We start from the raw sequence: 14,459 nt of genomic DNA on the forward strand, positions 1-14,459 counted from the left end.
TTTGGTAATATTGAGCGCCCTGAGGGCATCTGTGTCCCAACCCACCAGAGTACTTATCATGCCTTCCTCAGCTGCCTGGCAGCATTGTTGTTGGGAGCATCGCTTGTTGGTTCAGTAAAATACTGCTGCATGGCGTCTGATTTGTTTACTGTCACGTGAGACATCAAAACAATGTGCCTCATACACATGGATTCTTCATTTTTGAGTGGTGCAACATTTGCCCATGTTTTTGGATGCAAGTTTGAATATTTATGTGTAAACATGAATTTATTTGAAAATGTTATTGCTTATCTCTGCCATATGAGGAGTCCCCCAATATGCTGCTCTGCCTGGAGGGGCTGTTGCATTTTCAGCTGATTCTCTCCATCCTGCCCAGGGAAAATGAATGAATTAGCACCTCTTGTCCGGTAAGAAATGAACCTAATTTATAATCTAATTATGGTGATGTCTCAGGGATGAAATTAGCATTCTCTGTGTTTGCATATTTGGATAAATATGGAAATCATCACGTCGTTATTCCCATTTTCATTCACACGAGAGTGCACATGAATGTCACCCTCTTTATGGTGTGAGCATGATTATATTGTAAACACTGTTTGCAAGCTGTGCTCATCACTGAGCACATAGCTTCAGCTAGCCTGTTTCTCTACTCATTCATCTTCTCCACTCTTAATCTGGTGCCCAGCCAGCCTCGAAGCCTAGAATGTGGGGGGAAAGCGTTAATTAACAGCAAGCCACTGATGAGCCTGAGACTTCCTTCTTTAAGTTTGCATCCTGAATCCCTCTCAGCTCTCCGAATCATCCCAGGCCAAATCAGGTGCACCGAGCCACGATTTAGCTTTTTTTAAAGGCACAAATTTGTATCTCCCCTTATTTGAAATAAAATTGCTGCACATGTTCAGCATGGCTCACTATCATCTCCATCCCTGCTCTGTTCGCCCTGTCTTCCCTCTCCCTCCCTCCCCTCATCTCAGCCCAGGGCCCGTGGGAAGATCTGACTCTGGGAGCAGACAGTCTGCAGCCCTGAATAAATGTATAAGAGGGAGAAGGGGAAGGGAGGGCACATTAGCAGGCAGAGAGAGCAGGGGCGGGAGAGAGAACATAGCGAGTGTTGGAGGACATACATGCAGAGTGTACAGATAGAGAGGAGGGAAGCAGATCAGAACAGAGAGCATTTTAGCTTCCTTCAGCTGTCTCTCCTCCCAGCACAAACACATGCTCATACACACTCCCATCCTCTCTGCCTGACACACACAGCTGCTTTAGGGTATACCAGTCGGCTTTGGCAGTCCTCTCCTCTTTGTTGTTTTTGCTATTGGTTAGTCTCAGCGGCAGCGCGGCGTGCGCCTCAATCGCCGGGGTGGGTGCGTGTGCATGTGTGCGTGGAGTCTGCGAGGCGGTGTGTGAAGGATGCCACTGGCGGTACCCGGGTAAGTCAGCTTCCTTACTCTTTCTGTGAGCCTTTCTTTTTGTTCTTTCTCTGATCTGCAGTCTCTCCATCTCGCCTGGGATTCTCGCCTCTCTCCTCCTCCCATGCTCATCCACTCTGCTCAGCTCTCCCTCCCTCTCCGTGCGCTCTCTTTCTCTCTCTCGGCCAGCGTTACGCCGTCTTCCTCCCGACGGTACTCTCGCCATCCCCGCTCCTCTCTCTCTCTCTCCAGGCTGCGCCTCATTGGTGTGTCCTGATTCTCTTTTTTTCCATTAGGCTCCGGGCCCATTGGTCGTCTGCCTCCCAACCATTATCTCCACTCCTCCACCCCTCTGTCATCCTCTCTGCCTTCGCTCTCCCTCCTTCCCTCAGTCATCTCTCAAGTCGTAAAGATGATTTGCATGCAGGAGGAGAGCAGAACTTTGCAGTGAGCTCAGTGAGGGAATTGGGAGAGAAATAAGGAAAAGACTTAAAAGTTCGAGAGGAGGCACCTTAAGGGAAAGTTTAAAGAGACGACCACAGTTGGAAGGTAATTTGTGCTTTTTGCTAAATGAAGTTGTTTTAGGGAATTTGATTGTGAATCCTCCACAGCATCCATCCTTGTGTTAGGCTTCAGAGAGAATCAGCTGGCTTGGTTTATGTCATGTTGTTGTGAGTCAGCTAATGTCACATTTATAAGTGGTTTTCTCTTCTGTGTTGCATTTGTGTTCGAGGTTTTCCAGTTTTTCTTTGCAGCTTTCTGCTAGTAGCCATTCAAAAGTTTGTTCTAGAAGTTTGGTCCTCCTCCTTGTGTGTACTGCTGCATATCAAACACAAAATCTGCTTTTATTTCCATACTTTTTTTATTAAAAAAAAATCTAATCCTAAATCCATTCAAGTCCTCAAATAGATTTAATTTTTTTATTGTAATTGAGCATCTCAGTGGGAGGCTTTCTGTGTGCTGTCACTCTGACATCTGGGAGGCAATCACCCATAAAAACCAATTAAAAGTAGTAGAAACAAAGACAAAGAAGAGGCTGCAGGAGAAAAGTAAACTAAAGTCAGCTGAGTTTCATTCATACAGTCACGCACGCGCGTCGGTGCTTTTGCTCTTTACTTCATCCTACAAACAGCATTTTTTCCGGTTTTTGCATGAAAGAAAACAAAAACGATGCAGATGTTGTTTTGTGTGTGCCTTTGTGCACTCCCGTGGGTGGCATTGACTGAAGCACACACACAACAGAAGGCAGATGCACTGCAATATGCTTCATTCTGTCAAGACAAACAAAGCTTAGATACAAAGTGAACCACTCTCCATCGCTGGAAGTGTGTCAGAATGAATGTTTTCTCATGTCAACAAATGGTGGAGGCAGTGTTTGGACACACCTGGGGGTGCTGTTAGGGATTTTAACTCATGTAAGAAGAATTTTAATGGCTTGAAATTAACTTACTTCATAGGTGAAGTACAAGTCTTTAGGTCAGCGTGTTTATTTGTGTATTTACAGCCATCCTGTCCTGTGGTAGTTATATTTTCAGCACAGTTGAGTACTTGTTCTTGTATTTAACAGTTTCTTTTAGTCTGCATCTGTATGTGGAGGCTGTGTCGAGGCGATTTAGATGAGCTGCTGGGCGTGAGGCGAAGCCGTGTTCTCAGGGATGTTTCTTAAGCTGCAAGAGGAAGGAGATGTCTTGTTTGTCAGGGGTAGACTTGTGTTGGTACGCTGTGTGTGCGCCACAGCGCTGCTTGATGTGCTTTGCTGAGCGAGCCGAGGACAGGGAGACGGCTGAATGTGATTAAATTATAGAGGGAAAGCACACTACCTGAGTCTTACGGAGACCAACATCGCGGGAACCCCCGCCTCCCTCTCTTCCTCCCCTCCATCGTTCCTCTCATCCCTCTCGCCAGGGAACGAGAGCGAAAAGACCCAGCCCCTCTTAATCACAACAGTCTAGTCAGAGCTGGAGGCGGGAGGAAATTGGATGTTGATGGGATTGCTGAATATGGACTGTTAGGTCAGAAGATGCACTGTACGGTTACTGTAACATGTGGCAGCTACTCCCCCCCATCTGTTACTGCATTATTACTCCAAATTGTCAAAATTTATCATTTTGAAATTAAGAGACACCCCCCACCACCAACATAAAAAAATCCTGCATTCATTTTTACATCATTGTCGGTTAAAGATGCAGAGTTTAAAAGGTTCTGATCTCTCCTCCAGCATTGCGCGGGAGATGCTGCATGTCCTTATTCCTTAGCAGACTAATGAATGAGCAGCAAAAACAGCCTCCTGGGGATCCCCTTCATGAAACTGGTCGGTGGGTGAGGGGCAGCAACGTGCTAATATTAGCATCCATGTTTAGCGGCCGGACCACACATCAGCGTTTCATGCTAGGATGTCTAATCTGCCCGAATTAAGGCTGCGCGAGGTACTGAAAATATATTGTTATTGCAATATCAATATCGGCAAAATGTTTTCATTCAAAATAGAACAAGCACACGTTTAAAGAAGCAGGGAAAGATGTTGAATCTCTTCTGAGATCAGCACATTTTAAAAAATATATGCTAATTCATCATAAGTCATATCATGATCACAGTATTAAACAATAATAATGAATATCATGCACCCGTATACCAAATGTAATCATTCATACAGCATGAACTTAGTGTTTGTAAGCATAATCACTGTAAATGTGTGTATGTTTACATTGTTTTTGCTCTTCGTACTGGTAACACAACAATAGATAAACAATAAAAAAAAATCTTTGTGAAGCTTTTCTCCCCGATTTCAGCTGATTTTACTGTATCAGCACAGATAAATGTTGACATGAAACACACATTTGGATTTTTGGAACTTCGTTATTATAAAAACTGTCAAACCGATTGAACCAACAAGCAGGTAAAGATGATTTAATCCAGAATAAGATGCTTAGACACAGTAAGAAACTGTGAATGAGCTCTAGAATAAGCTCCAAGTCATGCTACTTTTAGCTCCACATCAGTGAATGTCTGCAGTACAGAGCAGAAGACCCTGAATTCCTGCAGAGAGGCCTAAGGAGGCTTGTTGGCTGCATCTAATGTAGCCTGCCCTGGGTTTCAGGTCACAATGTCCCTGCTTTTCCAACAATAACCCCCATCAGGTAGATTTAACTTGCAGCTAGCTCTAATATTCATTTTGATTTTCCTGATAATAACTTGTCCTGGGGCCAGAGGGACCAGCCTGCAGATGCACGGCGAAGACGTGTCTTTGTGAAGAACCCAAAAAGAATCAATGTGATCCTCCTATCAGTCTCAGTGACATGGTCAGGCTGGGTGTAGAGGGGAATGATCTATTTGAGCAGACACATTGTCAATACCGACATCTACTGAGTGTAAGATGTAGCTGCTCCCGCGTCCTTCACACATGCTTTCCTGCTGCACCCACAGCTCCATGCTATTAATTATGGTATATCCATCAATCAGAGCAAATTCTGGAGGGTTTCTCTTTATTTAATCCTGTAGCTCTGGCTGAAATGAGGTGAAACTGTGAAGAGAGAGAAAGACAATGCATTTGGAAATAGCTACTGCACCAGCATGTAAACACAGATAAAATAGTCGAAAATTTTTTTTTCTTCTTCTTGTTGTCAGACTTTTCAAAGATGATTTCAAAGACTTTTATATATATATATATATATATATATATATATATATTCATGCATTTCCTGTGGCAAAATGTGATCTATCTCCTGGTGAGGGGGCCAATTAAAAACCAATCAGGCTGCTTGGAGTGTGCTGGTAATGGGAAAGTCATGGCAGTGGAGGAAGTGGGGCTGATTAATGGACATTTTCACCTTGTGGCATAACAGCCTCCCACAGGCATCCATCACTGCAGGGGACTACGCTACCTGCTCACCTATCCTGGACTGTTTGACATGTATAAGTTGCACATGTCTGAGCTGGTGATGATGAGCATAAAGTGCCTGACCAGCCTCTAGTTGCTTTATATTAACCTGCTTGATGTGTAGGCCACTGAGATTATTTGATGTACGGCAGCTTCCTGATTAACACCCGGCTGTGCAGCTCTGCATCTTTTCACGGTCAGACGTTTGACGGCATCACAGATGGAGGTTGCCTTGTTTTGGTAAAAGTTTCCCTCAAGATGCAAACACATTTTTAACAGCAGAGTAGAGATGCTCTCACTGGTGGGGGACTGAAAACAGTGTTTGTGTCTTTCCCTCTGGTGCCATTGTGAGGCAGCGAGCATTCAAAAGAAAAGTATTAAACGGTGTGAGCGAGGTTCGTTCCATTTCAGGAGCTGCTGTGACCTACTTCACACAGCCTGGCAGCTAGCTGTAAATAAAGATTTTCGTAACCTGGTTTGGCCTTCTCCCATTAGTGGCACAACTGTGCCGTGAAGAAAATTACAAAGAGCTCAGGAGGAGCCGCTCAGAGTTCTGCTATGATATCATCCGAGCATTGAACTCCAGTCTGCTTATGCTGCCATATGATTACATCTGGTTTCTGTGTTTCATATGACGTGAAGGCTGGGTAAGCTAAACTGATGCAGTGGGAGGAAAAAACAAATATTAACACTCTTTATTCTAGTGGCTTATACCAGGTTTATCACAGATACTGATCTAATCACAGTTAAAACTTTCACATAAATATCTTAATAAAAAAAAAGAAAGAAAGAAAACTAACATTTGCATTTGCTCTGATAAGTAAAGATTCACAGATACGACAGAAATCAATTAAACGTCAAAGATGTAGCAGCATCAGCATGCGTACCCCTGGATTTAAATGTACTACCACTCTGTCTCTTGTAGGCTGTCTAATCATTAAATTTAAGAAATCAAATAGTTTATGTGACAGTTTTAAGCATCATCTGGTAGTAATGTGTTCCTACTACCACATGTTGGGGTCATTTTACCAAACTGTTCGCTAACCGCCTGGAAAAAAACAACAGAACTTTTCACTGCAGACAAAGTGTGTTTCATGGAAAATAAGTTTAAGAAAACAACAAGCTACAAAAGTAAAGTAATTCATTTCAGAAAATGAAGTAAAATGAGGTGTCAAATTCATTTTAGTTCACGTACTCAGGGGCCACGTACTCAGCATTTGACCAGACTAGTAAAATAACTGTATAATAACCCATTAATAACAAAAACTTTTTCCTTTTGTTTGTGCATATCAAGATGTTTGCAGCAAATTATGAACAACCTGAAATTATTTGAGAAAAAAATTTAAAGTTACAACGAAATCACAAAACATTTAATTCCAGGTATCTGGAACTGAGAAATGTACTATCTCATATTGTGGTCTGAGTAACTTGTCAAGCACTAGAAATTATTTTAAATGTACACGCATGTTTATTTCCCCATGTGTGTAGTAATCCTGACCACCTGATCTGACTCCCCTCACAATGCAAACTGATTTCAGATCTTTTAAGTAAGAAAGATAGAAAAGATAGAATAAGTTGTCCCCCCGCTTTTTAAATGTTTTATATTTAATCTTAAAAATGCAACCTGATGAAAAAAATAAATAAAAATACTTTAATAATCCTGGTGGGAAATTGCAGTGTGGAAAACTAGGAATTACTTACTTTTATTAAATAAATTGCAGTAAACATCTTCTATGTGATTTTCACATTTACCAGATTCATCCTGCAGGCCACATTCGACTCTGTTGGAGACCGGGTTTGACCCCCGGGCCATAGGTTTGACACTGCTGTATTAGCCATGAACTCTAAAGGTTGGCTTCAGTTTTGTTGAAGGTTTTAGTTTGATGGCACTAGTTGAGTCTTGAGTTTTCAGCATAGACTGTATATAAAAGATGGGCGGAGCCTCCGTGACGTCCCCCGTAGGTTTCTGAAGAGCTGAATTGAAGCTCACTGGGCGGTTCCCACCGTCGCCATCTTGGCAGCATCATGCATGTGATGCTGTCAAAAATGGGCAAAGAGGCGGAGCTGAGAGGATGGCTGTGAAGGTGAGGGTGGATGATTGACACCCATCAAACTCTGAGCTTCCTGTAGCTAAGAGCTAACCCGGAGTTAACGTGAGTGGACCAGCTAACGGAGGTAGGTGGGCTAAAGCTAAGGTACGCTGTTAGCCGGCTAAAAACCGCGGTTGTGTTACACTCTCCATTCTTGCCACAGATATTGGATTCCTGTCAATCAAAAGGACACGCCCCTATTTATGCCAAATTTCAAGAATGGATGAGTTAGAAAAAAATTCACCCCCTCACAGTTGTCATGAAGGTAAACTTGACCTAATAATCCTAAAATGGATTTTTGTACCAGGCTTTAAACACGTTTATTTCTGCTGTGAAGTTGGTCTTTTTAACATGGGAGTCTATGGGGATTTGCTCTGTTTTGGAGCCCCTAGTGGACGAGGAGGGAACTGCAGTTTTTTGCACTTCTGCATAAGCTTCACATTTTACTGGCCGAGGTTGCTGCTTGGTTTTCAGTCCCATCAGGAAAAACCACCAGACTTAAGAAACTGCCTGATGATGCTGTAGATCAGGGGTAGCCAACGTTGGTCCTCGAGGGCACCAATCCGGCAGGTTTTCCAGATTTCCGTTCCCCAACACACCTGACTTAAACTAACAAGTCATTGTGGAGATCCTTATAGGCTGTTGGATCCATTTAATTTGAGTCAGGTGTGCTGGAGCAGGGAAATCTGGAAAACCTGCCGGATTGGTGCCCTCGAGGACCAACGTTGGCTACCCCTGCTGTAGATGAACTGAAGACTGAGTCAGCGAGGGTTAAAAATAAACGCTGTTTCTGACCACAGATTCATGGACAGCGCTACAGCGGACTCTTAAGTAACGTCACATCTTTACGAACTGTGCTGGGAAATACACGGAGTTGTTCCCTAAGATGTGACTGAGAGACAAACTGGTGAACATAAAATTATAGCTTGTACATGAAAATGCTAGCAGCATGGTGTTAGCTAACACCCAACACCCTGCGCGGTTTTGGGTAGTCAAAGAATATTTAGAAAAAATTTTGCTTCCAAAAACATTTGAAAATCAAACACACACCTTCAACACAGCTGAGTGATGCTCAGAGGTCGTCACAGCATCAGTTTTCGGATTTCTTTCTACAGATATGCAGTTTTTGTTGAGAGAGATGGTTTTTTACTGTTTGGTGTTAGCTTGGGGAACCAGTGGCTGGATAACTCAGTTTGCAGAGCCTCTGTCTCCAATGTTGGAGACCAGAGTTCGATTCCCCCGGGGACAAATATTAACAGCTTCCAGCTGGGTCCTTGGGCAAGACGCTTAATGCCACTGCCTACCCACTGTAAGTCGCTTTGGATAAAAGCGTCTGCTAAATGACTGTAATGTAGCCAAACGCCACATCTACAGAAATTACTTTTTCTCCTTTAGATTGCACAGATATGGACATTTAACAAATACAGAGAACTGTATTTTCTCTGAATCCTTTCATGTCTTACGTGGAGAATAGAGAGTAAACACATTAAGGACATTTCCGGTAGGGGTCTGTCTTTACTGGGACATTTCATTGAACTACTCTCCTCATTCCAGTTTACCAGCGTAGAAATATTTCAGCTTTTCTACGACAAGTGGGTATATGCCCATTTTCAGTTTGTTGGGCTTTTTCTGGTTTAACTAGCAGTGAATTGGTACCATGTTGAGCTGAGTCGGCTACACAGCTCCTTCTGTTATGTATGTGCTTTAGCTTTTTATTTTATTTTTGTAGATAACGTTTTGTAGATAACGTGCAGATTATCAGCTATTCTTACTGCCATTTGCCAGCTATAAACCAGTTTAAGAGTTTACATGCAGGGATTTGTCCTGAAAATGTGTATTAAGTATAATTTTAGTCAGACTAATGTATTTACAAGACTTTCAAAAGTTTGATTTAAAAGATACAATAATTCAGAGTTTTTAAATTTCATGTTGTTTGTACTCTTTGAGGTTTGACTGGTTCTCTTTTAATGTTGATCCTGATAAAACATGATAATCAGGAATATTGTTGGATGATTCATTGATTGAAACCTGAATACTTTTAGCCATTTTTATTGGTCAGTTTGAAAAAACAAACCCACTTTTACCTTGTTTAAAACCAGAGCTCCTCTAAAAGTGTGATGTAAGCTAGATTTTCAAATTTATCTTGGAAAGTTTTACGAAACATTTCTAATTGAATCAGCAGTAACATCAGCTCTCTCTAACCTTTTGTTTCTCGAAGAGTGATAACATGAACCAGTTTCAGTGATAACAACACCCGCCTCCTCAGTAACGATGCTATCACTGCAGCATCGTCACAGAAAGTAAAAACAAGTCCGAATTTTCTGCATCAAACAGACAGAGGTTCACCACACAGGAAGAAGTAAGCAAGAGAAAATTGCAATAAAAAAGAGCAGTAGGCCAGTTTATGTGAAAGTGGTGTGATATTGGAAAATGATTACCAAACAGGCATCCATTATTCAGCAGGGCAATCACGGAGGGCACAGTCTCTTTATTTATGCCAGCGCTGTAAATCAGATTTGTCGGTTTTGATCACTTTAAAATCTCCCACTCACACACGGGCAATATTGGCTGAATATTACTCTGTCTAATGGGTAATTGATGACGGCATGTGACACAGGTCGAGACGAACGGAGGGGGGGCTGGAGGTGCCGGGACAGGAGCCGATTATGGAATGAAGAGTTGCATAAAGGAGGAAACAGTGTGTTTATCCGCTTTTGTTTCAGTCAACAAAGTTATTGTGAATGTTTTCTTCAGTTTTTTTTTTTTTTTTGTTTTTGTGGCATTTCAGAAAAGAATCACAGTTAATTGAAAATTCAAATCAATGCGGCTGATTTGTGGAAGCATGCATCTCCGCCTGTGTGTATGCAAATGAATGAATTTGTGATTGTGTTATGCATGACTGTGTGTGTGTGTGTGTGAATGCTGCCGCGTCGGGAGGCAGGAAGACATGATGTGCTCTGAGTCGCGGTGTCTCTGTGAGGGTGGCCTGACCTCTGCCTTCAGCTTCGCTTCACAGGACAGCAGCAAATGAGAGGTGTCATTGCATGACAGCAGCACAGCCCCTCTTTAGGACTGACGGCTCGTCACACACACGCACATGCAACACCAAGTGTGCGGGGGGGGGCATATTTGCACATTCTTGCAAACACACAAGTTGAGGCTTGCAACAGTTGGAACAAAAACAGACATAGATGCATAAATATTGACACACACAGACTTCCACAGCTCGGATCAATAGCTTTGTTTCGTGAACATACAGCTTTTGTTTGGGCAACAATGATTTAGATTCAATTTTTTACCACTTAGTGCTTATGTCTAGCTTTGACTAGCTTAGAAAATCAAACTCTAGAGGCAAACAGGATTGTGTCAAACACACACTTTTTGATTTGATTTTCCTGGGCTGGGTGCTGGAACGTCCTCCGTTGAATTGAAAAATCCTTTTTTTAGTTTGGATAATATGGGTTTGTGTGTATGAATCGCAGTCCAATCAATCAGTTTGTTTACGAGTGCAGCTGGTTTTTTGTTTTTTGGACCTGTTGTTGGGTCACAGAGGCAGTTATCAGTAAATCCATCACATACAGCTGAGACAACACAATCTCAACGCGTCATCAGAAAAATCTGCTGGTTTCAGCTTCAAGACAAAGACAAAGTTAAAGCATTTCAGAAATAAAAGGTTTTCTTTCTGTATGCATATTTATAGCAATAAAGAGAAGTTAAAAACAGTTGAGTTGCTGATTGTATTTAATGCTATTTTCATCTAAATTAACAGGCAGTCAGCATTACAACAGCTTACCTTCAGACTGATGAATATCTAAATAGAACATATATTTAAATGTTCATAAATAAGGTAACACCACTGTGGAGAATTTATGGCTATAATTACTTTGAAATCTGTTTTAAATGCTGCTAATTTTACTTCTATCATTTTAATGTGTTTTTATTTTTGTGGCAGTTTCCTGAACAGGATCAGGGACACTGACAAGTTTTTCATAATCAGCTCATTAGGTGTCATATGGTTCATAGTTTTTATGGATTCATTTACCATCAATAAAGTTTGCTCTATGTGCAGGAAAATACGGTACAAACACCAATAATGCTGCTAGCCTTTGTTAGCCTACAAAAGAGCTGCAAATAACCTCACATCTGAGTTTTTGGTGTTGTAGCCTCAACTCAAAAAATAAACCTAAGCTAAGCCTAGGCTAAACCCTACAATCTGTATTTGGAAATTAAAGTGGAGCCTATCAACAGGACATCTGGTTCATGGTCCTGCATGTTTTATGTATTAAGTTGAGGGGACGAGACTCAATTATTACTAATCCAGTTACAGTATTGTGATATGAAATGTTACAACAGTGTTTATTTTGCACATACAAACAACAAAATGTTTGTTTATGGAGGTTGGGAGTGTCAATAAACAGTTTATTTCTGCAGCTTTATGTTATAATTTGAACTTAAAGCTGGTAAGGTTTTCTTCAACAAGCCAGAAATCCAACTTTGGGCAATTTTACAGTTTAACTTTCCCACTGGGAATTCTATAATGTGCATAATATAAATCCATAAAGATTTTGCAGCTGTAAATTAATTCACTTTGAGACACAGTCACACCACCATAAGTCTTTCAAATTTATCTACTCCCCTTAAAGAGCCTGCAGCAGTGTGGAAGGACAGGAAGCCGTCTGCTTTCTGATTGGACAGTTTGATTTGTCATCATGTAAGTAGAAGTGTAGAAAGCTGGGACCAAAAATCCACATCTGCAACTCAACCTCAGTCTTGCAGGCAGTTTTTCACTTTGCACCTGTGAAAAAAAAATTTACACAAGCAACCATGCAATCCTTTTCTGCACGTTCACAAAAGGCAGATTTTTTTTTATTTTGCAGGATGACAGAACTTGATTTACAAATACAAACTGAACTTATTGGCAAACATTCATTTACAGCTGCAAAACCTTTATGGCTTTAAAATGAGCCCATAGAACGCAGTGAAGTTCCAGTGGTTTCTAGAAGTTTCTTCATTTCCTGTTTGTCCAGAAATGTGTGCATATTCAGACAAACCCCACTTTTTGGGTGTAGTCATCAACCCCCGGGTCATAAACAAACCCAAATTTAATCCCTCCAGTCAAAGTTTTGCCATATCAGGCTTCAAGGTGGCATCTAGAGCATGAATGTAAGATGAATCCTAAAAGACCGGCTGGATTCCTTTGTGCTTCACTTGAACCTGATGACTGGGTGATCATGCTGAAGAGAAAAGGTCGACATGAACCTCAAGTGGAGTGTGTTTTAGACGTTAAAGGACGGAGAGGCTGCTCCTCAAACTGAGGCAAATCCGCCTGCACCTGCAGGCCTCCTCAGTCGAGACCCCCTGAAAGCACTGACACCGCACCTCTGGGTCTCCTGGTGGATTTTTCTCGTGCGCGCTCTGCCCGTCCTCTGCTCCCTTTGTAATTTTCTTTATCGTAGCCTGTCTCCGTCTCCTCCTCTACTGTCCCTGTGTGTTGTTTCGCTCCGGCTCTAACTGCAGTGCACCTCTGTTTCATTGTTATCCTGCTCTCTGTAACAGGATTTTCCCTGTCCTGGTGGATGATTAGCCCAAATATAACCGTGAAGGAGAACTGGGGGTGGAAAACGATGCAAGTTTTGACTTCTCTTCTTCAATCTTAGTTCAGCGGTTAACGAGGGGGATGGATCACATATTTACTGGTAACAAGGAGGATGCCATCATTTCTCATTCTCCCTCACCAGTTGTGCCCCACAGTCCCATGCATAATAAATCAGACCCTCTGTCTCAGCTTCGCTCTCCATATACAGACAAGAAAGTCGCAGAGTCTGGTGTGATCTGCTGCAAAATGCAGGAGAAATTTGAAGCTGTGCACTCAGAGCTGGATCCTCGCTTCCCTTCTGTTCCTTGAATGTATTCAGGTCATTGCCAGGTCTCTGTTAAAACGCTGCTTTGCTTTGCCTCTGTAAGCTCCAACATCTTGTTCGTTTTACTCAAATCTGTGAATCCCAATGCCCTGAATAAATACTGCTACACGTTGTAGTTCTTTAGTCTTAGCCCTCGTCGCCTGGAAGAAGGCGCTGCCCTGCCCCGTGTATGTGACCTAATTTTCCTGCTCGGCCCAGCGTTTTCCGATGTGAGCCGTTCCAAAATAGCTTGGCTACAGCAGAGCGTGGCAAACTCATTTCCATCTTGCATAACAGAGACCGAACAGTACCCCCCTCCTGCTACACTGTTTTCCACAGGCTGAGTCTCGTCTTTGCACCCCATTGTATAAGAAAGATGATGAAATGATCATGTTTACTTATTTTTAACCCACAGTTACATGTGTTCATTCAGTCTGTTATTGTAAAATTAATCAAATATAAAGCCTAAGTTTAAGTCAAGATTAAAGAAAAGTCCCTGAATGATTAAAATGACCTGAAGTTTATTTCATTAAAATCTAACTACTTAAGTGTTGGCCCTTTATAATATCACAGCAAGACGACATTACAGAAGACTATAAGGATCGAGCATGCAGTTGTCCTGTATCTACTCCCTGTCATTGAATCTGCTTTGGTTGGAGATAATGAGGAACAGGGGGTTGAGAGAGGAATCATTATTTTACCCATGACTGCAGCGCTTCCTAACGGGGTCTGTAGGGCGCCTTCGCCAAGCTAATGCAGAGAAATGGAAACAGATGGAAGGCATGATTATTTGATCTGCAAAGAGCTCTTGGTGGGCTTTGTAGTAACTGGACGAGAGTGCTCAGAAGCAAGGGAGTGAGTTTTATACATCTGTGGGTTTGGGTGTTCTCAGAATTGACATGTATTTAAACCACCTGAGTGTGGGTTTCTATGCTTTGTGTTTGGATTTTATGTATTAAATCTTTTGTTTTAACCAGATTAAAATCCAATAAGTATTGAGGATTTTTTTCATCATGAAAAATACAACAATTTCACGGTTTCTCACAGTTTATTTAAAGTGCAGGTAAATGAGGTCAGCAACAATTAAACATCAGAGTTATCAGCCCAGTTTGTAAGACGTTTCAAGCAGAGGCTAAAAGCTTGTTTCCCCCAGTTCAGTCCAGAATCTGGAAACAGTCAGATG

The 14,459-nt window shown here is 41.9% G+C and overlaps 1 protein-coding gene across 6 annotated transcripts in view; it reads left to right on the plus strand.

Annotated features, from left to right (window-relative positions):
• The first annotated feature begins 359 nt into the window (after nt 1–359).
• Nucleotides 360–14,459, plus strand: part of myt1lb (myelin transcription factor 1-like, b) — a 132,058-nt gene continuing 117,958 nt past the window's right edge. For 5 of the 6 annotated variants that reach the window (XM_041971354.1, XM_041971355.1, XM_041971357.1 and 2 more), the window contains exon 1: nt 360–1,430. In XM_041971354.1, coding sequence (XP_041827288.1) covers nt 1,032–1,430 — 399 coding nt within the window. In that variant the 5' untranslated portion in view covers nt 360–1,031. Of the gene's footprint in view, nt 1,431–1,673; nt 1,959–14,459 lie in introns of those variants that run through there. The other variant, XM_041971360.1, reaches the window with a different exon arrangement.

This window comes from Melanotaenia boesemani, chromosome 20, assembly GCF_017639745.1.
Source record: "Melanotaenia boesemani isolate fMelBoe1 chromosome 20, fMelBoe1.pri, whole genome shotgun sequence".
NCBI lineage: Eukaryota > Metazoa > Chordata > Actinopteri > Atheriniformes > Melanotaeniidae > Melanotaenia > Melanotaenia boesemani.